Source organism: Phyllostomus discolor, chromosome 12 (assembly GCF_004126475.2).
Source record: "Phyllostomus discolor isolate MPI-MPIP mPhyDis1 chromosome 12, mPhyDis1.pri.v3, whole genome shotgun sequence".
In the NCBI taxonomy this organism is placed as follows: domain Eukaryota; kingdom Metazoa; phylum Chordata; class Mammalia; order Chiroptera; family Phyllostomidae; genus Phyllostomus; species Phyllostomus discolor.
In genome coordinates, this window is record NC_040914.2 from 25,651,455 (window position 1) to 25,673,041 (window position 21,587).

At 46.0% G+C, this 21,587-nt stretch overlaps 2 protein-coding genes across 3 annotated transcripts in view; one reads left to right on the top strand and one right to left on the bottom strand.

The window, feature by feature from the left end:
• Positions 1–7,246, top strand: part of NLRP2 (NLR family pyrin domain containing 2) — a 19,790-nt gene extending 12,544 nt beyond the window's left edge. Inside the window, exons 7-9 of the mRNA XM_036013526.1 lie at positions 1,530–1,700; positions 4,241–4,411; positions 6,891–7,246. Coding sequence (XP_035869419.1) covers positions 1,530–1,700; positions 4,241–4,411; positions 6,891–7,029 — 481 coding nt within the window. The 3' untranslated portion in view covers positions 7,030–7,246. The remainder of the gene's footprint in view (positions 1–1,529; positions 1,701–4,240; positions 4,412–6,890) is intronic.
• GP6 (glycoprotein VI platelet) lies at positions 7,105–17,510 on the bottom strand. Of its 2 annotated transcripts, XM_036012685.1 has the most exons (8): positions 17,408–17,510; positions 15,492–15,527; positions 15,138–15,398; positions 12,666–12,950; positions 11,436–11,489; positions 8,654–8,707; positions 7,985–8,112; positions 7,105–7,189 (listed from the first exon to the last, which is right to left on the bottom strand). In XM_036012685.1, the coding sequence occupies exons 1-8, from the start codon at positions 17,439–17,441 to the stop codon at positions 7,184–7,186; spliced, it is 858 nt and encodes a 285-aa protein (XP_035868578.1). In that variant the 5' UTR covers positions 17,442–17,510; the 3' UTR covers positions 7,105–7,183. The 2 variants fall into 2 exon arrangements, with proteins under 2 accessions (XP_035868578.1, XP_028385028.2); XM_028529227.2 differs by lacking the exon at positions 7,105–7,189 and having other exon boundaries at positions 7,466–8,112.
• Positions 17,511–21,587: the final 4,077 nt, after the last annotated feature.

A 21,587-nucleotide genomic window follows, 5' to 3' on the forward strand; every position in this document is an offset into this window, starting at 1 on the left:
GGGCTGCACTGTTTCTCTTCAGAGATTCAGGGGTTTTTTAAGATTTTATTTATTTTTAGACAGAGGGGAAGGGAAAGAGAAAGAGAGGGAGAGAAACTCCAGTGTGTGGTTGCCTGTCATGTGCCCCCTACTGGGGACCCAGCCCTCAACCCAGGCATGTGCCCTGACTGGGAATCGAACCAGCGATTCTTTGGTTCGCAGGCTGTTGCTCAGTCCACTGAGCTACAGCAGCCAGGGCCAGAGATTCAGTTTTAATATCTCTGTTATTTTTGCTCTCTGAGAGCTACCTGAGTGCTCACCTCATCTTCTAAAGAGCCCTGAATTCCTTGGTTCATGGCTCTCTCCCTCCTCCTTCAGAGCCAACAATGGTGGGTCGAGTCCTCATGTCACCCCTCTATTCACTTCAGCAAGAAAGGACTCATGTGATTAGATTCTGCCCCACTGTATAATCCAGGGTAATCTCCCCACCTCAAGGGCCTTAGTCTTAATCTCATCTGCAAAGACCCCTTGTATAAGGTCACATAGTCACAGTCCTGGGGATTAGGTCATGGACCCCTATGAGGGTCATTGCTGTGCCTGTGGCAGCAGCCCATGGTAACATCAGCCATCTCCAGTTTTCTGCTAATATAACCAAGGTTAGAGCACTATAATAGTAAGGCAGGAAGGAGAAGGCAAAAAGAAAAAGTCAAGATGAAATGCCACTGATATGCCATGTAGTTGGATACTTGATACCTAAGATCTAGCACCACACATGTTCAGATCAGAGTGGGTGCCCTTCTCATCTAAGATACTACTTTTCTGGTAACTGCATTTAGGAAATATAATTGGCCATGTCCCCTAATAGAAGGTGGCAGACCAAGGTAAGATTGAAATTCTCTGCCCATGGTTAGAGTAGAAATCATAGAAACCAGTCATTTTCTTCTGGCTTCTGTAACAAACTGTCACAAATGAAGAAGCTGTAAATTTGTGATCTTAAAATTAGGGAGGACAGAAGCCTAGAATGGGTCTCCCCAAACTAAAATCAAGGTGTCAGCAAGGATACATTCCTTCTGGAGGCTGAAGGGGGGAGTCTATGTCCCCACCTTTCCCAGCTGCTATAAGCCCTCCATCCCTCAGCTCATGGCTTCTCCTTCCATCTTCAAAGCCAGTAGGACGTGTCTTCAAATGTCCTTTGTCTCCCTCATTGCATCTCTCCCTCTGGTTTTCGCTCCATTCCCTCCTATTCCCTCCTTCTAAGGATCCTGTGATGACATTGGGTGCACCTGGCTAACTGCCAAATCTCAAGATCCTTAACTCAGTCCTATCTGCAGAGTCCCCTTGTGTGGAATGTGATATGTACTTACAGACACTAGAGATTAGGATGTAGACATCTTCGGTGGGAAGAAGGGAGCATTATCCCATCTGCCACCCTGCCCCATGCTTTCATTTCCATGTGTCCCTGGTCTAAAACCCGTGGCTTCAAATCGTTGATCATGGTTTGGGTGCATCACTAAAATAGTTTTTTTCTTCTTCCTGTGATTGGTTCCTAGGCTATACTACTGCAACATAACCTCTGATGGCTGCATTAATCTCTCAATGATCCTGCAACAAAATTCAAGCCTCACACACTTGGACTTGGGGCTGAACCACATTGGAGTCACTGGACTGAAGTTTCTGTGTGAGGCTTTGAAGAAACCATTGTGTAACCTAAGATGTCTATGGTAAATTATGGGGGGTGGTTTTAAACTTTAATCTGTATCTGAAATATCAGTGTAGTGGTATTTCCAACTGTAATACAAAGGGTTGGAATAAATTCAGTTCAGTATTTTTAAATCCTCCAGAATATCCCTGGCTGTGTAGTTCAGTTGCTTCAAGCATTGTCCCCATATGCCAAGGTTGTGGTTTGATCCCAGGTCAGGGCACATACAAGAATCAACCAGTGAATGCATTAATAAGTAGAACAACAAATTGATGTTTCTCTATCTATCTATCTCTATCTCTCTATCTCTCCCTTCCTCTCTAAAAAAAATCAACAAATAAAAAATCTATTAAATTCTCTAGAATAATATTTTTCACCCACACACACAAAAAAAAATCGAAAGCCCAAAATTCATAGGAAACCACAGAAGACCCCACATAGCTAAAAATAACACTGACAGAGTACAGCAAAGCTGAACGCATCATACTTTCTGATTTCCAACTATAAGGTCAAAACAATATGGTCCTGGCATAAAACCAGATACATAGATCCAAGACCCAAAGTAGAGAGCCCAGAAATAACCACCCCCATGTATACAGTCCTCTAAATTTTTTTGGGGGGGGGGGTAGAATTTTTTTTATTTTAATCATTGTTCAAGTACAATTTTCTCCCTTTTACTCCCATTCCAGCCCACCCACCCATCCCTCCCCACTTCCCTCCTATTACAACCCTCCCCCTAGTTTTTGTCCATGTGTCCTTTAAATTTGTTCCTGTAAACCCTTCCCATTCAGTCCTTGCAGTCCTCTAATCTTTGACAAAGGCACCAAGAATACTCAATGGGGCAAGCAGTCTCTTTAATAAATAATGTGGGACAAAAAAAAGAAAACTAGCAAAATATAACCAAAGACACTGAAATAGGGGATAGTCTGACAGTGGCCAGAGGGGAGAGAAGAGGGAATTTCAGGGGGGAATGGGTAGGGTTTCCGGGAACAAATTTGGAGGACACATGGACAAAAACTAGGGGTAGGGGGTAATGGGGGGAAGGGGGGAGGGTTGGGTGGGTGGGCTGGAATGGGAGTAGGGGGGAGAAAACTGTACTTGAACAATGATTAAAATTTAAAAAATTAAAAAATAAAAAATAAATAAATAATGTGGGAAAACTGGGTAGCCACATGCAGAAGATGAAATTGGACCCTTACACCATACACAAACATGAACTCAAAGCATATTAAAGACTTAAACCATAAGACCTGAAACCACAAAACTCCTAGGAGAAAAGATAGGGCAGAAGGTCCTTGACGCTGGTCTTGACGATGTTTCCGGGAGAGGGACAAGGTATGTGGTGATGGTGGTCTCTCCTAATCACACACACTGCTGGGGCAGGAAGGATGGCTGCCCTTCATCTGGTCAGCAGCCACTCTCTGGCCATGTAATCTCAGTTAGACACTCTAGGAAACAGTTTGTTGCATCTATCAGAAAAGATGATTATGATTGTGTATGTATGTCATTTTACCATGTGCCAAGAAGCACACTGAATGTTTGCTATTATATTTAGCCTCTTCTAAGTCCTAGGGTAAACTTAATACATGATCCAGTCCCTGATCTCAAAAGATTGTTTTATTTACTTAAAATCCTTTGCATGTCATCCTTTGTTCCTTTTTCCTTTTAAATATCAAGTCTAACTCTGGCTGGTGCGGCTCAGTGGTTGAGCGCAGGCCTGAGAACCAAAGGGTCGCTGGTTCAATTCCCAGTCTAAGGCACATGCCTGGATTGCAGGTCAGGTCCCCAGTAGGGGGCGCATCAGAGGCAACCACACATTGATGTTTCTCTCCCTCTCTTCCTCTCTTCCTTCCCCTCTCTAAAAAATGAATAAATAAAATATTTAAAAACATATCATGTCCAATCCTTGTTGAAATCATGCTACCCCCTTCCAGGTATCTAGAACATGTTCCCAACTCCCACACACATGCTAGTAACATGTGGGCTGTTGCAGAGCTTTCAAATTCATCAGTATCCTGACTCCTTTGTTCCCCTACAGTTTTCAGCCAAGCACAAGACTTACTTCTAAGGAGCAACTCTTCACCCCCCTGATCAGCACCCGCAGTGGTTCCTCATCTCCTTTCAAGTAAAACCCTATGTTTACAATGGCCTAAGGGCCTTATTCCAGCTGGGCCCCTCTTCTCGATGACCTCACACTCCAGCCGGCTGCCTCGAGGTTGTTTTACATGCTACTCACATGCAACCTCGTGGCCTTTGCATCATTTATGACCCTGCCTAGAAGGCTCCTACTCCAGCTCTCTCAAGGCTCATTCCCTTCACCCCTTATGTCCTCTCCAGCCAGCTTCTCCCTGTACCCCTTTCCCTTCATAACCCTCCTTTGCATTGACCTTGTATATAGCACACTAGATGTGTCTCTATTTCCTATTCCCAAACTCTGAGAGAAGAGGCACGTGTTGTTCACTGTTGGGTGCCCAACACCCAAGACTGTGCCTGGAACAAAGGATGCACCAATAAGCACTGGTTGAATGAATGAATCAGTGAATTTTTGTGTTTCACCTACAGGTTATGGGGATGTGCGATCACCCCTTCTAGTTGCGCCGACCTCTCATCTGCCCTTAGTAGCAACAAGAACCTCGTCACTCTGGACCTGGGCCAGAACTTCCTGGGGTACAGTGGAGTAAAGATGCTGTATGACGTCCTGAAACTTCAAAGTTGCCCTCTCCAGAAACTCAGGTATGATCCTCCTATGCCCCACAGAGTTTGCTCCATGATGGTAGGTTTTGGGGGGAGCACCAGCAGCAGGATTCCTGGTAGGCATGTCTATTGCTAACATTCAGGTTTTTTAAAAAGATTTTATTTTTTTATATTTATTTTTAGAAAGAAGGGAAAGGAGGGAGAAAGAGAGGGAGAGAAACATCAATGTGTGGTTGCTTCTCACATGGCCCCCAATGGGGACCTGGCCTGCAACCCAGGTGTGTGCCCTGACTGAGAATCAAACCAGTGACCCTTTGGTTCACAGCCCATGCTCAATCCACTGGACTACACCAGCCAGGGGATAACATTCAGTTTTTATCCATTGATGTTTGGTCACCAGATAACTCCTCTGTTGCTTTCTGCTGTTGCTTTGGTGGGTGAGATGAGTCCAAAGATAAGACCAAAACTCCCCCTGAAACCAAGAAGCTAGATTCAGGGCTTGTCTAAGTGAAAGACATGTACAGTGGCCAGCCATTGTCTTCTCACAAGGTGCTTTTGGAAAGGGTTGGTTTGTGGCTTTATCAGTTATGGAGATCTAGAAGGTCAATGTCAGCCCTAGAGGAGTGGTCTCTGGAGTAAGTCTGCAGTCTGATGAGAATGGCCTGGGATAGCAGAAGCAATCACCAGCTGCTGTCCTCTGCTTGCTCCTCAGAGCAAGTTGTCGTTGGGTTCTGTTGTGCGCTTGCTACCATGGCAACAAAGAGCCATAAAGCTCAGGAAGAGTGTGGGAAGTTCCTGTAATTCTCAGATGGAACCTAGGTCCTGAATGTCTTGAAACAATCAGAATTCTGTAGAAGAAACATTATATATTGACTTAACATGAATCTCAGGTCCCAAAGCACATTGCTAGTCAAAAGTTGGGATGTGTGGAAAACACTGAAGCTTTTTTATTTGTTTTTCTAGCCCCTTTCTCAGGGGTTAGTACTCTCACTTTAGATAGTATTGGTCATCTCAGTGAAGATGTAAAGCCCCAGAAAGACAACATTGAATCTGTTTCCTTATACCAACCAGTCAGACATTCTTTCCTGGGTCTTTGAATCTCAAGATGATGATTCATGGTGGAGCCTTCTCCATGAACCATAGATCCTAGAAAGGCACAGATCCCCTTGCCCTGCCCTTCCAGGATTTGGCATTAGTTCTTCAGTTCTCTCAGCTACCCCATATCCTTCTGGTAAGCCCTTTCACATTAAGTATAGTCTCTTTCTCTTGCTCACAGCCAAAAAAAAAAAACACCTAACATCACACCTCATTCTCAGAGCAATGATTCTTCACACTCATTTCTGACTTCTTTAATACCTTGCCCACATACCTCTACTACGGGAACTATTTTTATTCTGCCAAAGACCAAGACCAACCTCTGACAATCATGAGTAAACACAATTACATTTGACCTTAAAGGGTCATATTTAAAATAGTTTGGAGCTGGTGGGCCCTTATTTTAGCCAAAGTTATCTTGATGTGGGGCAAGATATCTACTCAACCTAGCTGAACACTGCATGGGTGTATTAGGCTTTTTTGTCATTATTTTCCATCTTTATTGAGCTAAAATTGACAAATAGGAATTGTATATATTTGAGGTGCACAATGTGATGCTTTGCTGTATGTGTACATTTTGAAATGATCTTGACAACCAAGCTAATTAACACATCATCACGTCACATGGTTACCTTTTGGTGTGTGTGCTAGGACACATGAGACCTACTCTCTTGCCCGTTTTTAAGCAGATGACACAGTATTATTCACTATTGTCACCATGCTGTGAATTAGAGCCTCAGAACCTATTCATCTTATAACTGAAAGTTTGTCACATGGATGTACTAGGAATCTCAAATAGCAAAAATTGACTCATATGCTAGCAAAGCCAGGATTATGATGCTAACAAGAAACAAGGCAACTAATGTCCTTGGTCTCTTATTTTTATACATATTTTTGTTTCATTATTCCCTGTCTCTGACCACCTCATATTTCCACATGCACATGGCTGAATATGGTTACCAACAGGTGACTCTACCATCAGAAGTTAAAGAAAGTGTAGTCATTAAGTAACATCATGTAGCCAAACTGAGACAGAAAGCTGGTCTGGCTGACTTGGGTCAAGTTTGTATGTCTCCTCCTGGGTCCACCTAGTAACATAAGTTGACAAGGTAATTTATGGAGTAGGTAGATATGAGAGCTATGTTATGGGTATGTTCACCAGTTCCATCTCTCACATCAAGTGTGATAGGATAATCACCCAAGACCACCTGAGCATCCAAATCAATGCAGTGGCTTTATGCCCAATATTATACTTTATCCCTATCAAATTGATATGGAACTCTCCTTGGCAGCATAGAATAATACATAAAGGTGGTCCCTGCTCTGAAAATCCCTAAAGCATGAGACTTGCAGGGGCTTGGGGGTCTGGAACAAACCTCCTTGAAGCAACAAGAAACCTTTTGTTCCCCCATTGTACCACCAGGTTGAATATAGATAAATCCGATGCTCAAACTCAGAAGCTGCTGAGCAAAGTCAAAGAGAGCAACCCAAAACTGACTATTGAGAGAGACGATCAAGAGCCAAAAAATAACAGACCTTCTTCTCACGACTTTATTTTCTGAATCCCCCTGGAGTTATTTGTTCTCCAATCAAGTCATCCATCTTCAAGGTGATGGTGAACTTCCTGTGAGTCCTCCCAGCGATGTTCATTGCTGGACCAGATATAATGTTGGCCTTGGTTGTGTCTCCAACTTATATGAGATGTGCACAAGTCACTTAATCCTGTTAGGATGAAATGTCTATATCACAAGTATACCAAGAGAAATAAAGGTGAAAGCATTCATGAAGAAGGTTGTATTTATTTATTTTTATTGATTTTAGAGAGAAAGAAGAAGGGAGAGAGAGAGAGAAAAAAAAGCATTGACTTGTTCCACTTATTGATGCCTTCATTTGTTGATTCTTGGCAACAAAGAACCGTAAAACTCAGGAAGAATGTGGGAAGGTATGTGCCCTGACTGGAGATTGAACCCCCAACCTTGGTGTATGGGGATGATGCTCTAGCCAACTGAGCTACCCAGCTGGGGCCAAGGGGGTTGCATTTATTCATGGAGTCTGACCAAATACAGAGGTCAATCCGGAGCCTGTCTGAGGGAAGGTTGAAGAAATAGGGAAGTATGATGTCCAGTGAAGGAGCCATAAGATCCACACTGTACAAAATATCAGTGAGGAGACTTCGGCATCCATTAGACTCCTTTCATTTCAACAGAGGGAGTCCTCCAACAGAAAGCCAAATAAATAGACACTGACTCAGCAGCTCCTTGGTGGAGCGCCATCAAGAAGCACCCCCCACCCTCCTGTTCCACAGTGGTAGCTTCTATCATATTCCTTTCATACCCCACACACTCCACACGCACTCTAGGGCCCCTCCCAGCTCTCATGACCTATCTCTTAGATACAAGAGAGTCTTGGGATTCTAATGGTAGCAACCATCATTACGGCCATCTGGTCGACCCCCATGCTAATGACTCATTTCTGGGTCTGTGGGAGGGGTGGCAGTGGCCTGTGGATAGCTCGGACCTGGTGCTGCAGGGATTTCTTTTGGCTGTACCAGTCTTCTGCCAGGATCCCTGCCAGGAGAAGGAGAATCACAGCCCCAAGGCATATCCGGACCAGGTTACCCTTGGTGTAGTACTGGTGGGAGACACCTGAGGAATGAAGACAGGAGCAGGTGATAAGAACCCACCTCCAGGATCTGCTCCAAGCCACATCTCATGTTTCTCATAGCTGAATCCCTCATCTGAGATCTTGTTACTCTCTGCTAGCTAGGATGCCAATCTAGGATGCCTATCTTCTTCCTGAAGGGTTCCTCCCCACTTCACCAGGGTCAGGGCAAGATAATTCCAGCTCCCTAGATATAACCTCTTCCATACACCCCATCACAGGCCTCTGATACAACTGTCTCATGCACAGACATTACCTGGTTATTCGTCTCATTGTGGAAGACAAGACTATTATAAGGGGTAGGGAGAGAGATGAAATTGATCTTTCTATAGAAGATTGCAACCTTCCCACCTGATCTTATTGCCAAGTTCTGGACTCTGTGTATTATCATTTCCCCTTCCCTTAATACTTGATACACCAGGACCCAAAAATCACAGCTATAGCTCTGCATAGGGAAAGCAGTCAGCTTTAGATAAAGACACAGGGAGGGAGAGAAGGAAGGTCCAGAGAAGACTACTTACTCACCAGTTGGAATGCTTGTCCCCTGTGTAGAGATGATGATATTCTTCCTAGAAGGCTCTGGGATCAAAAAGAGTAAGTGTGAAGGGATGGAACCATCTCCTATACCCCTGTCAATGTGAAAGTCAAACTAGTAGTGGTCCTGGCCAAGTAGCTCAGTTGGTTAGAGCATCATCCCAATATACCAAGGTTGTGGGTTCAATCCCCAGTCAGGGCACATATGAGAATCAACCAGTGGCCCTGGCTGGTGTGGCTCAGTGGATTGAGCACTGGCCGGTGAACCAAAGTGTCTCTGGTTTGATTAGCAGTCAGGACACATACCTGGGCTGTGGGCCAGGTCCCCAGTCAGGGGGCATGCAAGAGGCAACCACACATTGATGTTTCTCTCCCTCTCTCTCTCCTTTCCCCTCTGTCTAAAAATAAATAAAATCTTTTTTTAAAGAAGGAATAGCCTACAAAAAGCTCAAGTCAGGTGGACTCAGGAGACATCTGACCTATCCTCAAGGTTTGCTGTTTTGGAAAAAATGGAGACTTTTTTATTAATTTTTAGAGACAGAAAGAAAGGAAGGGGGGAGAGAGAGACATTGATCTATTGTTCCACGTATTGATGCATTCATTGGTTGATTCTTCTACGTGCCCTGACTGGGGACTGAACCCACAACCTTGGCATATCGAGATGGGATGATTCTCTAACCAACTGAACCACCCAGCTAGGGAGAAATTGAGACATTTTCCCAGGAAAAGCAAAGGGGAAAAGAACTACAACATGAGGGAAGTGTGTATGCATTGAACTGGGGCGGTAGCAGGGTACACGGTATCTAGGCTGCCATGACCCAAGTGGGGCTGAATACATGGGCCAGAGCCAAGTCAGAAGAGCAGTGTGTACGGATGAGTCATGATCTTCCCATCATAGGCTTGACTCCACCCTCTCTGAAATGGCCACATCACCAGATATATTCCTGTGTCCCCAGGCTCAGAGACTGCCTCCATTCCATCCCCCACCCTCAAACCAAGGACTTTCCTGGGAAGAGTGAAATGGTTTCATAACACAGATAAAATGCCTGCAAAAGACAGAAAACTGTACTTGAACAATTAAAATAAAATTTAAAAAAAAAAAACACCTGCAACAGCCTTAGATGATGGAGGAGAGAGCCCAATCCTCATCTTCCTTTCTGCTGAGCTCTGTGCTGGTTATGGGGTTGTTGTTTTTTTGTTTTGTTTTGTTTTTTAATTTTCTGAGGCACATACCTAGGAGCAGAATTGCTGGATCATATAGTAATTCTATGATATGACTATATGGCAATTCTTTTTTTTTTTTTTTTTTTTTTTGTTAATCTTCCCCCAAGGACACTTTTTCATTGCCTTTAGAAAGAGAGAAAGGCGGTGAGAGCAACATTGAGGTGAGAGAGAAACATTGATTAGTTGCCTCTTGTAGGCTCCCTAACTGGGAATCTAACCCACAACCCAGGTACATGCCCTGACCAGGAATCAAACCTGCAAACTTTTGGTGTGCAGGATGATGATCCAACCAACTGAGCCACACTGGCCAGAGCTGGCAATTCCTTTTGAGGAGCCACCAAGCTGTTTTGCACAGCAGCTACACAATTTTTATTCCCACCAGCAATATATGAAGATCCAGTTTTTCCACATCCTCACCAGCACTTGTTGTTGTGTTGTTGTTACTATTATTGCCATTCTGGTGGGTATAATGAAGTTCATGACATGAGACTTTATATCTCAATTTTAAAAATAGGAAGTGTCCTAGCTGGTGTAGCTCAGTGAATTGAGCAAGAGATGTGAACCAAGGGGTCACCAGTTCGATTCCCAGTCAGGGCACCTGCCTGAGTTGCAGGCCAGATCCCCAGTGGGGGCCATGAGGGAGACAACCACACATTGATGTTTCTCTCCCTCTTTCTCCCTCCATTCCCCTGTCTCTATAAATAAATAGAACCTTTAAAAAATAAAATAAAAGTAGGAAGCATAGCCCTAGTTGAGTGGCTCAATTAGTTGGAGCTTTGTCCTGGACACCAAAAGGTTGCAGGTTCGATCCCTGGTCAGGATACATACAGGAAGCAACCAATAGATGTTTTCCTCTCACATCAATGTTTCTCCCTCTCTTTCTCTCTCTCTCCCTTTCTCTCTCTCAAAGCATGAAATGGAGGAGCTCTGTGGTCCCACAGAATTATTTAGTGCAGTGGCTCTCACAATGACATCACAGAAAAGCAACATCAGCCTCACCTGGAAACTTGTTAGAAATGAAACTTACTATACCCCACCCCAGGCCTTCAAAATCAGAAACCCCACAGGACTAGAAATCTACTCTTTATAAACCCCCCAGGGAATTCTCAGGCCCACAAACATTTGAGAACCACTAACCAAAGATCTCAGAGATTCAGGTATGGGGTCCAGGAACCTACAATTCTCCTTTTTATTTTTTTTTCTTTTGTTTCTGTTCGAGTACAGTTGTCTGCCTTTCCCTTCCCCTGCCACCTTCCTCCCTGCCCCAGGAACCTACAATTCTATAAAACATTTAGATATTCGTGTATACCTTTGACATAAACCAACACCCTGAGGCTGGATACAAGTGGGGACCTGGGCAGCATAATAATATCTATCTACTATGACACTCACCTTTTTTATGGGCAAAAATAAGGAATTTTTATAATAAAGCAAGTGTATGAAAGAGACAAGTGAGTCACATTGAGAAGTCTGGATGAAGAGGAAAAAGAGAAAAAGAGGACCAGGCACCTGGGACCCTGGACACCAAGGTGAACCCTTTGGGACTTACCTGTGACAGCAGAAGGTGCTGCTGTGGGTACTGAGTGGGTTGTCACAGTGGTCTCTGAGAAATCAGAAAAAGAGGGAATTCTGTGCACTGTTAGCTGCAGGTCCTGAGCAAAAAGATAAAACCTTTCTGCCACCCAGATCCCTCACCTGGAAAAGTCAACATAAAGCTGACAACAAGGGAAGGACTGTTGAGTAGCCTTTGAAAGGAGCCCTAGTCCATTCTGGGGCTAATCCATCATGACAGTCCCCGTCCCTACATGACGAACCTCAGTTCTGCCCAGTATCTGCATCTCTGTGCCCTACGCCCTGAGCTGGTTCCCGGGAGCCAAACCTGCTCTCGTAGGTGGAGGAGGGGACAAGGATGTATATCTATCTGCTTATGATACTCACCTTTTTTAGAGGCAGGAATAAAGGATTTTTCTGTTAAAGCAAATGTGTGAAAGAGTCAAATTTAGAAATCTGGACAAGGAGGAGAAAGAAAAGAAGACCTCTGGGATCCCAGATACCAGGGTGAACCCTTTGGGACTTACCTGTTCCAGATGAAAGGATAAGCTTGGGCAGAGAGGCAGGTACCCATGTGAGAGGAATAACATGGGCCCTTCCTCATCTCGTACCACCCTCCCTCCATGCCGGCTGCACCACATGGCACCAACCGGCCAACCTCCTTCCTGCCACAATTCCACCACCCTGCGGCCCACCCCCCACCCCGGGTCCACTCTGCCCAAAGGTCCACAGCCAACACTGATGGCTCAGAGAAGCCTCCCCTTCTAGGTGCTAACAGAACTATGTAATTCTTTTTTTGTGGATTTTTAAAATTTTTCAGGTTACCATGGGCATTCAATACTATATTCACTTCAGGTGTGCAGCATAGTGGTTAGCCTACGTACTTCTCAAGCTTGAGGGTTGTTTTCACAGTCACCATGATACAGGTGTCGGGTGTGACTTTGAACACCATTTGTTCTATTAACTACTGTGTGTATACACGGCATGTGTGTGTGTGTGTGTGTGTGTGTGTGTGTGTGTACGAGAGGACATACTGGACAGGGAGTGGCATCATGTAGCCTGGGCTGAGACTAGAAATGGGCTTGGAAAAGTCTCTGGGGACAGAAGGGGCTCTAGTGTTGACATAAAGCACATCCTTTGCACCTGTGGTCCCCCCACCCTGCCCCTTAGAACCTGCACCAGGGCCTGCAAAGACAGAGGCAGAAAGGTCTGGTCTGCACCCCCTTACCTCTGACCACGAGCTCCAGGGGGTCACTGGGGGCCGACCACAGGTAGGGGGTGCTGCTGGAAAAGCTGTAGCACTGGTAGGTCCCACTGTGGGCCGCCGTCACCGTGATGATCGAGAAATCAGCCTGGTACCACATCTCTGTTTGCTTCTTTTGTCCCTTGCCCCCCTTCTTGCACAGAGCATACTGGTCGAAACTGTATTTGCTCTTACACTGCAGAGTCACATCACCTCCTGGGGATACAGCCGGGCCGGGCTGCGCTGAGAGCATGGGCTTCTCATAGACTCCTGGGAGCGGAGAGAACTCTGGTGTTAAAGACGGTGGTTGGTATCTCAGCCAGGGGTGGGAAGGTTCCCCACCTCCCTGAGAGGTGGAGAACTTCTCAGGCATATCTATCCTGGAGAGACCACTTTCCACCAGCTCACAAAGTGGCTAAGGGAACAAGGCTGGAGTTATATCTCGGTGTCCCAGCTGAACTCCTGGCTCTGCCACTCAGGGACTGTGTGAGACTGGACATGAATTCCCCCTGTGTGTGTGCCTCAGGGTTCTGTGCTACAAAATGGGAATGGCTGAGTGAAGCAATAGATATTAAGCATTGAGCTGAGTACCTAACGCCTTGCCAGCACTCACGCTATGGTGGTAGTAACAACATAGCTTGAGCTGATTTTGTATTGTAAGCTTGGGTTACAGTGTGCAATAGTTATATTGGTATTATGTGTTATCGTACCAGCTTAAAGCCCTGGCTGGTGTGGCTCCATGGATTGAGCACCAGCCTGAGAACCAAAAGGTTACTGGTTCAATTCCCAGTCAGGGCACATGCCTGAGTTGCAGGCCAGGTCCCTGGTTGGGGGTGTGTGAGAGGCAATCGATCGATGTACCTCTCACACATAAATGTTTCTCTCCCTCTCTTTCTCTCTCCCTTCCCCTCTCTCTAAAATTAATAAATAAAATCTTCAAAAATGCAAAAAAAATTTTTCAAACAAAAAATAAAATAAAGTACCAGTTCCAGGTGGTATTCCAAGGCCATGACTCACAAAGACCTATGACTTCATCACCCCTTTTTCATCAACAGAACTAAAGGACCCAATGCTCAATAAAGCATCCACATTCGTAAGATGGGAAGAGGCAGAGCTGAAATTTGCAATCACAGGCCCAGGCTCTAGGCTCTCGGCTCCTGAAAATGAGCTCACACTGCTATAGATATAATGTGATTTAATTATCATCATGGAGCATGGTGAGCCACACCTGGTGCATGATGGTCCCCACAGAAGCCACGTGAGAATTATGGCTTGTTCATTTACGCAGTAATTTTTTTTTCCTTAGCAAGTCTCATATGTCCATCTCTGTGCTCAGAAAAAATAAACAATTCCCATCAGGAGGAGAGAAGAGGTAATAACTAAGCTAAGTAAGTAAACGTGTGTGGCCCATCAGAGAGTGATTATTGCCATTTCAACCAGGTGCAGTTTTAAATAAGGTGGCGAAGGAAATAGTTAATGAAAACACAGGATTGGGGTTTGTCCCCAAGGTGCATGCAACACCTGATGGACCACTGACCACAGATCGTGAATTAGGGTAAGACAGTGGTTTTTGGGTGCAAATTTCAAAGGTTGGGGACAAAACTCAGTAATCAAGGTAAATTTTACCATCAACATTAATGCAAACACATTATTAAAATCAATTTTAAAATCAAAATTAATGCAAGCCTGTCCACAGTGGGCAAAAAAAATGTCAACATTGGGGTCACATTGAAGCTGAGGCAAGGACTCCAAACATTTTTACACAGGTTTATTGGTTACTAGAATGTGGAAAAAAACAAATAGTTTTCAAATAAGTTATTGAAATTCGCCACATTATTTCCAGTTTAAACATTTTATGTAGACCAAAAAATGAACAGGATTTATTATCATTCAAGTCTCTGGCTTTCATGGGAGCAAAGTCATCAATGATATTTTTGAAATTTTCTTTGGGAAAATTAAAAAAAAACTTTTAGATGCATTAGAAAGGGCCTGGGCCCAGTGTCTCCGTTGGGTGGAGCATCGTCCCCTGCACCAAAAAGCTGTGGGTTCAATGCCCAGTCAGGGCACATGCAGGAGACAACTAATTGATGTTTGTCTCTCTTCCTCCTGCCCTCTAAAATCAATGACCATATCCTCAGGTGATGATTTCTTTTCATTGTGGTGTTTTGTCCATAGTGGAGTGACTGCATTGATTTGGATTTTTGTAAGCAGAAATTGCATTAACGTACTGATCTTGATAGCTGAGTTTGGAGGGGGGGGGTACCTCCCCTAAATTGGGTGCACAAGGCCAGTGCCTCACTTGCCCCCACCCTAATCCCAGCCTCCAGGGGACATTGACATCATCTGTCACCCTCATCCCCATCATCACCCTGTTGGAGCCCAGGACTGAGCACCATATAGCCCCGAGGCCACATATCAAGCCCCACCCAACCCCCACATACACACTTGTCCAGTTACCCGTGATAACCAACGTCAGCGTCTCACTCGGGGGAGACCAGCGGCTCCCATTCTGATAGGAGCATCGGTACTGTCCCGCATAATCCGATGTCATAGCTTTGATGATGAGGACTGCCTGCCTCTCATAATACTTCCTGGATTCCAGATGCTCCAGGCGGTACAGGTCCACCCCTGGGGGCCCCTGGCAACGCAGGGTCACCAGCGTATGCTGGGGCACAAGGGAGCTGGGCTCCGCCCGGAGGGTGGGCTTGGGGAATGGGTCTGGAAGGGAAGCAGAGGGTGGTGGGTATCAGCTGGGGACTCGCCCCTCCCGCCCTCTCGCTCGCTGACCCCAGAGGAGGGATCTAGACTCACCCATCTGAGCTTGTATCACTTGCCCCAGACACAGCCCTGAGGAGGGAAGAAAAGGACAAAGGGTGGGGGTGGGGGGTAAACGGGACAACTGTAATAGCATAATCAATAAAATATATTTTAAATAAATAAAAAAGAAAAGGGCCAACACTAGGGCCTCATGTGATCCCACACTTCCTGTGTGCTGGGCACAGTGATAAGACATTTGCATGCATTATATGTCTTTGGTCATAATTGTTTTGAAAGATACACATGCACATAACTGCAGTGAAAGACACTAACCAGAAAAGGCCACTCTGATAGCCCTGGCCTAGTGGCTCAGTGGGTTGGAGCATCGTCCTGTGCACCAAAATGTCTTGGGTTTGATTCCTGGTTGGGGCGCACACCTAGGTTGCCGGTTGGATCGCCTGTCAGAGCCCCTACAGGAGGTGACAAGTGGATCGATGTTTCTCTCTCTCTCTCTCCCACCCCCTTCCTCTACCTCTCAAAAAAATCAATAAAAAAACAGCCTCGGGCAAGGATTTAAAATAATACTAATAACAAAGGCCAGAATTGTATGATTCCATGTATACAAAATGTCCAGAACAGGTCAGTCTGTCCAGAGACAGAGAGTCGATGGGTGGCTGGCAGGGACCAAGGGAGGGAAGCTGAGGGCTGAGTGTGGTGGGTCCCAAGTTTCCCTTTTGGAAGGATGACAGCGTGTCAGAACTAGACACAGGTGGTGATTGCAAGACCCTGTAAATGTCGTGAATGCCAAACTTTATGTTAAGTACATTATTTTGCCACGCCTTATTTTTTTTGAAGTGCCAACAGGAATTTCTTACTCACCCAGCTCCCTCCAGAAACCCTGCCCCATGTGCACACTTTTGACAGCTACATAATTGCCTCTTCTTTGAGAGGGGGCCTGTGAGCTGGGTGAGGTCTCTTTTTTTTTTCCTCAGCTTCATTGAGATGGAATTGGCATATAACATTGTATAAGTTTAAGGTGTACAGTGTGTTGATTTGGTACAAATACCTGTTGCAAAATGATTTTTACTGTAGCTTTAGCCAACACCTCCATCACATCACATAATTACCATTTTTTGTGGTGAGAGCGTTTAAGATCTACTCTCTTAGCAACTGTCAAGTAGGTAATACAGTGTATTGTTAACTACAGTCACCATGCTGTATATTAGCTCCCAGAATGTATTCAACTCTTAACTGGAAGTTTCTACACTTCCCTCACCTACCCCCACCCCCAGCCCCTGGTAACCACCCTTCTACTCTCTGCTTTTGTGTTATTTTTACTTTTTAAAGATTTTATGTATTTTAGAGAAGGGAAGGGCGGGAGAAAGAGAGGAAGAGAAACACCAATATGTGGTTGCCTCTTGCACACCACCACCCCCCAATAGGGACCTGGCCCTCAACCCAGGCATGTGCCCTGACTGGGAATCGAACCAGCGACCCTTTCGTTCACAGGCTTGTGCTCAATCCACTGAACTTGGTCAGGGCTGGGTTTGTTTTTTTAGATTCCACATATAAATGGAATCATGCAGTACTTTCTTCCTCTGTCTGGCTTATCTCACTTAGCACAACGCCCTCCAGGTTCATCCATGTTCTTCTTTTCCATTAGGGAAACGGACCAACTGAATCGACAACTAGCCCTGATATCACCGAATCCACATTTTATTTTTTTAAGTGGGGTAGTGGGAGAAAGTTTCAGCCAGTGCTAGAAAACCTGTATTCGCTTCCTGAGCCAGCCTCGAACAGACTAGAATAACTCAGACCAACACTCTACCTCCCTGGGCCCCGCCCAACGAAAAGGGACCCTCAGAAGTCACCTCTCACTCTGAAATTCATGGCTCACGCTATTTTTTAGAAAATTACTGGTCTCACAGCCTACCACCTCGGCATTTCCCAGATCAACCCTCAGGACTCACCAAGACAGAAGCAGGCAGACAGGGAAGGGGACATGGTTCCTCAGCCCGTCCTGAATGCTGGGGCCCCAGAGGGAGGCCGTGAGGGGCTGGAGCCAAGGAGACGCAGGATGCGATGAGGGTGAGGAACGCTCTGCTCCCTCCCCCCAGCCAGCCTGGCTTTTCCTCACTGAGACTTATCAGGCTGGAACGGTCCCCTCAGCAGAGTGACTTGCACACAAGCTCCACGGATCCTCGCTTATCTCCGGCCACCAGCCCGTTGAGGGACTGTCCATCCCCCCAGCGCTCCCCTGAACTTCCCGACATTCACTGGGATGTGCAAATCAGAACCCCAGCGAGAGAGCGTTTCTTTCGCACCCAGGAGGAGGGCGGCTGTCCTCAACAAGACAGATGTTGACAGACGTCGGTGAGGATGTGGAGAAGTGGGAACCCTTGTGCATGGCTGGTGGCCACCTCAGGAAACCCTTTGGCGGTTCCTCAAAATGTCCCATGTGGAAACAGTGTATGATCCCACAATGCCACTTTCATTGTTTGTTTGCTTGTTTGTGTTTAAACTTTTGTTCTTCACATTTTTTATTGTTGTTCAAGTGCAGTTGTCTCCATTTTTCCCCCCACCCCAGCCATCGCCCACTTCCCACCCCTGATCCTACCCCCCTTTGGTTTTGTCCATATGTCCTTTATACATGTTCCTGAAAACACTTTCCCCTTTTCCCCGCATTATCCCCTCCCACCTCCTCTCTGGTTACTGTCCGTTTGTGGATTGAATGCTGGCATGTGAACCAAAAGGTCACTGGTTCGATTCCTAATCAGGGCACATGCCTGGGTTGTGGGCCTGGTCCCCAGTGGGAGCCATGTGAGAGGCAACCACACATTGATGTTTCTCTCCCTCTTTCTTCCTCCCTTCCCCTCTGTCTAAAAATAAAGAAATAAAATTTTTTTAAAAAAAGAAGGTTGCAGGTTCAGTCCCAATTTGGGGTGTGTGCAGGAGGCAACTGATCAATGTTTCTCGCAAGTCAATAAACATAACCCCAGGAGAGGATATTTTTAAATAAAATTAAAAATTAAAAAATACTTAAAAACATATTTGATTGGAAAGAAAAGGAAGCAGATCTCTACATCATGCTGGGGACACGGCTTGACGAAAGTACTCAAAAAAACAGGTGAGGTGGCTTCTTTTCCCTTATTTTCAATGGGGAGAAGTCAGCCTCTTTTTTGCTAATTTGCCATTGCCTTCACAGTCTCAGCTCCCCGGTCATGGTGCCAATTCTGTGGCCAGACCAGTAGCTTCCTCAGCTCTCCCACAAACCCCCCCACCCACAACCCCCAAATTCAGGCTGGAGATATTGATGACTATTTTTCCAATCATAGCGCTAATCTCCCCAAATTCACTCCTCCACCCGCCTCTCACTCTGGCCCACCAATACGCCTCATTCTGTCTGTCTCAATGAATTTGACTTCTCTGGATGCCTGATATAAGTGGAATCTGACTGTATTTGTCTTTTTGTGTCTGGCCTATTACTCAGCATGATGTCCTCAAGCCTCATCCAGGTTGTAGCAGGTGTCAGAATTTCCTTCCTTTTTTTTTAAAGATTTTATTCATTTTTAGAGAGAGGGTAAGGGAGGGAGACAGAGAGAGAGAAACATCAGTGTGTGGTTGCCTTTTACCAACTCCCCACTGGGGACGTGGCTGCCAGCCCAGGCCAGTCCCTCGACTGGGAATCGGACCAGTGACCCCTGGATTAGCAGGCCCGCCCTCAATCCCCTGAGCCACCCCAGCTGGGGGCTCCTTCCTTTTTAAGGCTGCATAATGTTCCACCAGGTGGATGGACCATGTTTTATTCTCTATCAGTCTGATGATGGACACCTGGGTTGCGTCCATCTCTTGGCTGTTTCGAATAGTGCTGCTCCGAGCCCAGTGGGGGAGGGGTGGCAGGTCGGCAAAACATTACTGTGTGACCTGCCAATTCCACTCTTAGGCATCTATCAAGTGAATTTTGGGATTCTCATTATTTTCTGGTTTATATTGGTGGCAGTGTTTGATAACTACTGTTTAGGCCTGTGCATTTCTGTAGTTTGGGGTAATTCCTACATTTTCTTAACCCTGTTCCTAAATACTTAACGCTCCTAGTTGCTATTGTGAAGATTTTTAGGGCAACAGCGCCATCTACTGGAGGCATGGTGATGTACCGGGTTTTATTAGGCGGAGATATTTCCTTTCTTTTTTTCCCCCTTCTCTGCAAAACCCTAATTTCCCCTTCTTTCTCCTCTTTCTCTTGACCATACAGAGTCCAAAAGGGGCCCATCCTCTACTTTCTTATGGCTGGAGATTGACTTTTCTGAGACCACAGTTGGTGCTTGATCTGCCTGCATGCTTTTCTCTATTTTCACACTTTCCCTTTCTGATGGTGGTTTTCACACATTTGCAGACTTGCCAATAGCACCGTTTTTCACAGTTTTTCTCAGACTGGTGTGGGGCATCTGTATGATACACCCGTGTAATAAAATCGTGTACAGGTTTTGTCTGTGGTTTGTTGTTGTTTTTTTTAAGAAGGTGGTATCCTTAGCCAAGTAACTTAATTGATTAGAGCATCGTCCTGATACTCCAAGGTTGTGGCTTTGATTCCCAGTCAGGGCACGTGCAAGAATCAACCAGTGAATTCATAAATCAATGTAACAACAGATCAATGTTCCTCTCTTTCTCTCCCCTCCCCCTTCTCTCTCTCAAAAATCAATAAACATATCCTTAGGTGAGAAGGAAGGAGCTTTTCATCCATGGATTCTCCGCAGCTGTTCTCCTTTTCCACCCCAAGCCTCACACCCTGGAGCGAGTCCAAACAGGTGCCCCAGGTTCAACCAATGATGCAATGATCCAGGCAGGTCTTGATGGGAAATAAACATCACCTTGGGAGACACATGTTTGGGGAAGGCCCATGCAGTAAAGGAGAGCTGAATGGGTGGGGGACGGTTCCAGGTTTTCAGCTGTGTCCGCACAAAGGCCCCAATCCCAGATCTCAGGCGGCCCCAGAGCTTTCGCAGTTCTGCCCCTGTTACAAGCCCCCAGTGTGGCTTCCAGCAGAGCCCACCTGTGAGAGAGGCCCCCTGATTTCATGCCACATCTCCCCCAGGAATTAACTGCTCTGAGACGGTCACTCTTTCTTGCCTCAGCCTCTCCCATCACTTGCACTGTTTCCGTAACAATACCCAATCCAGAGCACGCATGCTCAGCCCCTGGCCTCCCCTCCACCTGAGCGTCACCTCAATTAGCCACAGGTGGAAACTCGTGCTTGTGGTCCCCCTGCCTGCCAGTGACTAGGTCCAGTTCACCTGCTGTCCATTTGCAGCTCCTAAAACTCACAGCCCGGGAAATAGATCCCATTCTGTCTGCATGTGGTTCTCCACTGAAGGTGACCTTCCCCTCCCAGGACACACCTGGCACTATCTGGAGACAATGTGGGGGTCACACCTGTGGGGCCGGGGAGAGGTGCTACTGGCATCTAGTGTGGAGGCCAGGGACACTGTTCACACCCCACAGTGCACAGGACACCCCACCCCACAGCAGAGATGTGTCCAGCCCCAAATGTTAACAGCTGGTTAACTGGTGTTGGAAAACCCTGCTTGAGGTCCATGAGGTCTTGGCATGTGTGTGGGATGTGTATGGGTTTTTTTTAAGATTTTATTTGTTTATTTTTAGAGGGGGAGGGAGGGAAAAAGAGGAGAGAAACATCAGTGTGTGGTTACCTCCCCCACGCCCCCTACTGGGGACCTGGTCTACAACCCAGGCATGTGCCCTGACTGGGAATCAAACCAGTGACCCTTTGGTTTGGGGACTGGTGCTCAATCCACTGAGCCACACCAGCCAGGGCATGCATGGGTTTTAAGATGAGCACATAATGCTATCACATGGAAGAAATAGAAGTGCTTCTCTCTCCCACATCACAGAAACAAGAAAGAAAGTGGCTCTCATGGGCTCTGGTGGCCTCCTTGTGACCCCAAAGAGACTATATGTGTCCCCTGGCTGTTGTGACAAATTGCCATCCCCTTAGTGGCTTAAAGAAACACATTTATTCTCTCAAAGTTCCAGAGGCCAGAAGCCCAAGGTCAAGGCATCAGAAGGCCCGGCACCCTCAGAGGCTCCCAGGGGGAAGGGTGAGTCTCCAGTTTGGGGGTCCGTCATGCCTATCTC